The following is a 4,354-nucleotide window of genomic DNA, read 5'->3' as shown; positions in this document are numbered from 1 at the left end:
TGAGGTACCATGAACTATTGATCTGGGCTCATACCTAAACCCCCTGCCCCCTGTTCTCCACCCCCAGAAGGCAGAGGCTCTTCTTCAGCGAGATGGCGACTTCTTGGTTCGTGCGTCTAGGACCTGTGGGGACCACCCTGTGATCTCCTGCCGCTGGCGGGGCTCTGCCCTACACTTTGAGGTGCTTCGTGTGGCCTTGCGTCCCCGGCCAGGCCGGCCCACAGCCCTCTTTCAGCTGGAGGATGAGCGTTTCCCAAGCCTGCCTGCCCTGATTCGCAGCTATGTGAATGGCCAGCGTCCACTGACCCAGGCTACAGGGGCTGTGGCCTCCAGGCCGGTGATACGGCAAGGGCCTATTCAACGCAGCTTTAGTGAGGAAACCCTCTTAGACAGCCCGTCTCGGATAGAGCTACTCAGGTACTCACAGGCTCCTTCTTGTGACACCCAAGTGCCACCTCGGCACTATTGACACTTGGGGGCAGATCATTCTCGGTTTGGCGGGGGGGAGGGGGAGGGGGTGCTGTCCTGTGCATTATGGGATGGTGAGCAGCATCCCTGGTCTCTATCGACTAGATGCCAGTAAAAGCCTCCCCACCCCACTCCCTAGTTGTGACAAACAAAAAGTGTCTCCTGACATTGCCAAGTCCCCTAGGGGTAGAGCACTCTGGTTGAGATCCAATGGTCCTGAGTGACGGCAGGTAGGGGTTTGGGAGCGTTGTTGGGGGTGGGCCTGCTTAAGCTGGGACTTCACATCTATCCCATCTTTGTCCCCCAGGGCTAGGAAGTGGAGTGACAGTCAGCCTGCAGGTTTGGAACATGTGGGAAGGTCAAGAGAAGGCCAGTCTGAACCAGGTGAGAGTCTGCCAGGCAGCCCATGGCTCAGAAATTTCTTTGCCCCTCATCCCTGGAGTGATCTTGGGCAGGTGACTTAGTCTTTTGGGAAATGGGGACACTGATACTCTCGAAGTGGTTAAAAAAACACATAGGAACTTTGTAGGTGCAAAAAATGTGGTTTCACAATTATTCTAAGAAACGCTATATCAGTGGTTCTCAACCTTCTGGCCCTTTAAATACAGTTCCTCATGTTGTGACCCAACCATAAAATTATTTTCATTGCTACTTCATAACTGTAATGTTGCTACTGTTATGAATCGTAATGTAAATATCTGATATGTAGGATGGTCTTAGACGACCCCTATGAAAGGGTCGTTTGACCGCCAAAGGTGTCAAGACCCACAGGTTGAGAATTGCTGCCCTATGTGTTCTGACCATGGCTGACCTCCCTAATAACTCCTGCCATATGCCCTCACTCCAGTCACACAGTCTTCCTTTCAGTTGCTAGAACATTTCAAATTTGTTCCTGCCTTGGGGCCTTTGCATTAATTATTCTTGCCCATTCCCCTCATCTTTTTCTGACTCCTGCTCACCCAACATGAGTTCTTCAAAACAGTTTACCCTAATCATCCTACCTAAAGGAGGTCTCCTCCTCCCTCCTGCCCAGCCTGCTTCATCTGCCCTGTCCATCCCCCATCCCATTCAACATGAGCCCTCTCTGTGTACCAGGCACTGTATTAGGTGCTGAGATACATCGATGAATGAGAAAGACAAAGATTTCTGTCCTAGTGAAGCTAACATCCTGTTAGAGGAAGACAGACCAAGAACAACAAAATAAGTCAATTATATATGACTAGAAGCCCGATGCACAAAATTTGTGCCCTGGAGGGGGGGGGGGATCCCCTCAGCCCAGCCTGCACTCTCTCCAATCTGGGACCCCTTGGGGCAGTTGGGGTCAACCAGGCCAGCAGGGGTGCAGTAAGGGGAGACCAGGCCAACAGGGAGGGGCAGTTGGGGGCAACCAGTTTCATGTGGGGGGGGACAGTTGAGGGTGCCAGGCCAGTAGGGGGGGCAGTTAGGGGAGATCAGATGACCGCTCGCCTGCCTGCCTGCCTGCTTGATTGCCCCTAACCACTTCTGCCTGCCAGCCTGATCACCCCCTAACCGCTCCCCTGCCAGCCTGATTGATCTAACTGCCTCTGCCTGCCAATCTGATCGCCCCTAACTGCCCCCCCTGCCAGCCTGGTCGCCCCCAACTGCCCATCCCCGCTGGCCTGGTTGCCCCTAACTGCTCTCCCCTCACCAGCATGGTCACCACTTACTGCCCTCCCCGCCCCCCCCCCTGGCCTGGTTGCCCGACTCAGTCCATTTGGTTGGCTCCTGGCTCTTTATATAGAGAGGTTTGGGGTAAAAATTAAAAGTACAACAGAGTTGAGGAGACTTTAAGTAGTCGTCAGGAAAGGCCCCATGGAGAAAGATTTTGAGAACGTAAAGAAAGGAAAGATGTAGATAACTGGGGGCTAAGAATGGCCTAGGGAGAAGAAACAGCAAGTGCAAAGGTCCTGGGGCCAGAACAAGAGTTTGAACTAACCATTCAACCAAAAGGAGATGAGTATAGCTGGAGCAGTAGGAGAGAGGGGAGAGTCAGAGAGAGATCTGGGGTCCAGATTTTTAGAGCTTTTTGGCCTACTCTGAGGACTTCGGCTTGTATTCAGAGTGAGCTAGGAATCGTGGGAAGTTGTTAAGCCCCTACAACAAGGTCTATTGAAATGCTTTGTAAGTATAGAATCTCCCAGAAGTCTGGGTGCACTTTTAAGTTTTAATAACCTTGGAAGTCAACATGCCACACACTTAACCAAAGACATCATTTAAAGGTTTGGTAAATTACATTGCTTTGATGTTTATGTAGTTTTGTGAATTTTGATTAATATGTTTTTATTTTAATTTTGTAACATCAGTGCTTTACCATCTTCACTCAGAGGGACAAAAACAAAGGATTCAAATTTAAAATGTGGTATTCAGAATTCGCAAAACTATTTAAGTGTCAAAGAAAGTTTATTTTCAAACCATTGGTAAGTGTGTAGCATTTATACTGGAGAAGTAGTTAAAGTTCAAAGCCACACCAAGATAGGTAGGGATGCCCCGGAATTGACTGAATGAGTGGATGAACCAGGACCCACCCAACTATCTTCTCTGTGTACCTCCTGCACCCCCTCTTGTATGACCCCCAGGAGCCTCCACTGTGCCCACACTTGCCCTGTCTTGCATGGGTAGTGACCCTGTGTTGCTGAAGACCCCGGCTCCCCTGGGATCCATTGCTGACAGCCTCAGTGCCTCAGATGGGCAGCTTCATGCCAAGGCGCCAACCAAGCCACCTCGAACGCCCTCACTGGTGCTGCCGGATGCCTCTGAACAACCCCCAACTTACTGTGAGCTGGTGCTCCGAATGCCCAGCACCCAGGGGACACTCCCTGGCCACCAGTGCCCAGAGCCAGAAGCCCCATGGTGGGAGGCCCAGGAGGAGGAGGAGGAGGAGAGATGTTTCGCAAGACCACAGGCAGACATCTCTTTCTGCCACCCGAGCAAATCCTCTGGCCTTCTGGGCCCCCAGAATCGTCCCCTGGAGCCCAAAGTCCTGCATACTCTCCGCGGCCTGTTCCTGGAGCACCATCCTGGGAGCACTGCCCTCCACCTGCTTCTGGCAGATTGCCAGGTGAGTCACATACCAGATCCCTTCTCCCTAGGCTGTGGCGAGGCCCAACAGTACCTCACATCCATATACTCACTCTGTTCACTTGTTCTCCCCGCGACCCCCTCAACGCCCCTACTGCCAGGCTGCTGGCCTGCTGGGAGTGACCAAGGCTCAGCGGGATGCCATGGGGGTTGCCTCTGGCCTGGAGCTGCTCATGCTTCCCCATGGCCATCGCTTGAGGTCAGAACTGCTGGAAAGGTGAGCCAGCCACCGGGAATTCCCACGATCTCCAAATCTCCCTACTCAGAGAGGGGGGTGGACAATGCCACCTCCCGTCCTTCCTCACCCCCAAATATAAACCTCCCCACTGCCCCCAGACCCTTGCCCTCTGCCTCCACAGGCACGAGGTGCTGGTGCTGGCCGGTGCGCTGGCGGTGCTGGGCTGCACGGGGCCGCTGGAGGAGCGCACAGCCGTCCTGAGGGGCCTGGTGGAACTGGCGCTGGCGCTACGGCCAGGGGCGGCGGGGGACCTGCCCGGACTGGCCGCTGTCATGGGCGTCCTGCTCATGCCCCAGGTGCATGGGGTGCAGGGATGGGGAGGAAGCCCGAGCGAGTGCAGGTGAGGGGGAAGAGGAGGCATGCTCAAGATTTTTACTCCAGGTGTCCCGACTGGAACAAACGTGGCGCCAGCTCCGAAGGAGCCACACCGAGGCCGCAGTGGCTTTCGAGCAGGAGCTGAAGCCGCTGATGCGAGCGCTGGATGAGGGCGCTGGTGCGTGGCGTCGCTTGGAGTTGCGCACCAATTCAAACTCAGAATCAAGTCCTAGG

General features: G+C 54.1%; 2 protein-coding genes across 5 annotated transcripts in view; one reads left to right on the top strand and one right to left on the bottom strand.

Moving 5' to 3' along the window:
• TRIP10 (thyroid hormone receptor interactor 10) overlaps positions 1–4,354 on the bottom strand; it is a 19,344-nt gene that overhangs the window by 792 nt on the left and 14,198 nt on the right. The gene's annotated exons all lie outside the window — the stretch shown is intronic.
• Positions 1–4,354, top strand: part of SH2D3A (SH2 domain containing 3A) — an 11,654-nt gene that overhangs the window by 5,270 nt on the left and 2,030 nt on the right. For all 4 annotated transcript variants that reach the window (XM_015564344.1, XM_006764323.2, XM_015564346.1 and 1 more), the window contains 6 exons: positions 68–417; positions 776–852; positions 3,066–3,547; positions 3,669–3,784; positions 3,927–4,101; positions 4,187–4,298. In XM_015564344.1, the coding sequence (XP_015419830.1) occupies positions 68–417; positions 776–852; positions 3,066–3,547; positions 3,669–3,784; positions 3,927–4,101; positions 4,187–4,298 (1,312 nt within the window). The remainder of the gene's footprint in view (positions 1–67; positions 418–775; positions 853–3,065; positions 3,548–3,668; positions 3,785–3,926; positions 4,102–4,186; positions 4,299–4,354) is intronic.

The sequence above is a fragment of the Myotis davidii genome, unplaced genomic scaffold (genome assembly GCF_000327345.1).
Source record: "Myotis davidii unplaced genomic scaffold, ASM32734v1 scaffold921, whole genome shotgun sequence".
Classification (NCBI taxonomy): domain Eukaryota; kingdom Metazoa; phylum Chordata; class Mammalia; order Chiroptera; family Vespertilionidae; genus Myotis; species Myotis davidii.
This window is presented reverse-complemented; position numbering and strand designations above follow the sequence as displayed.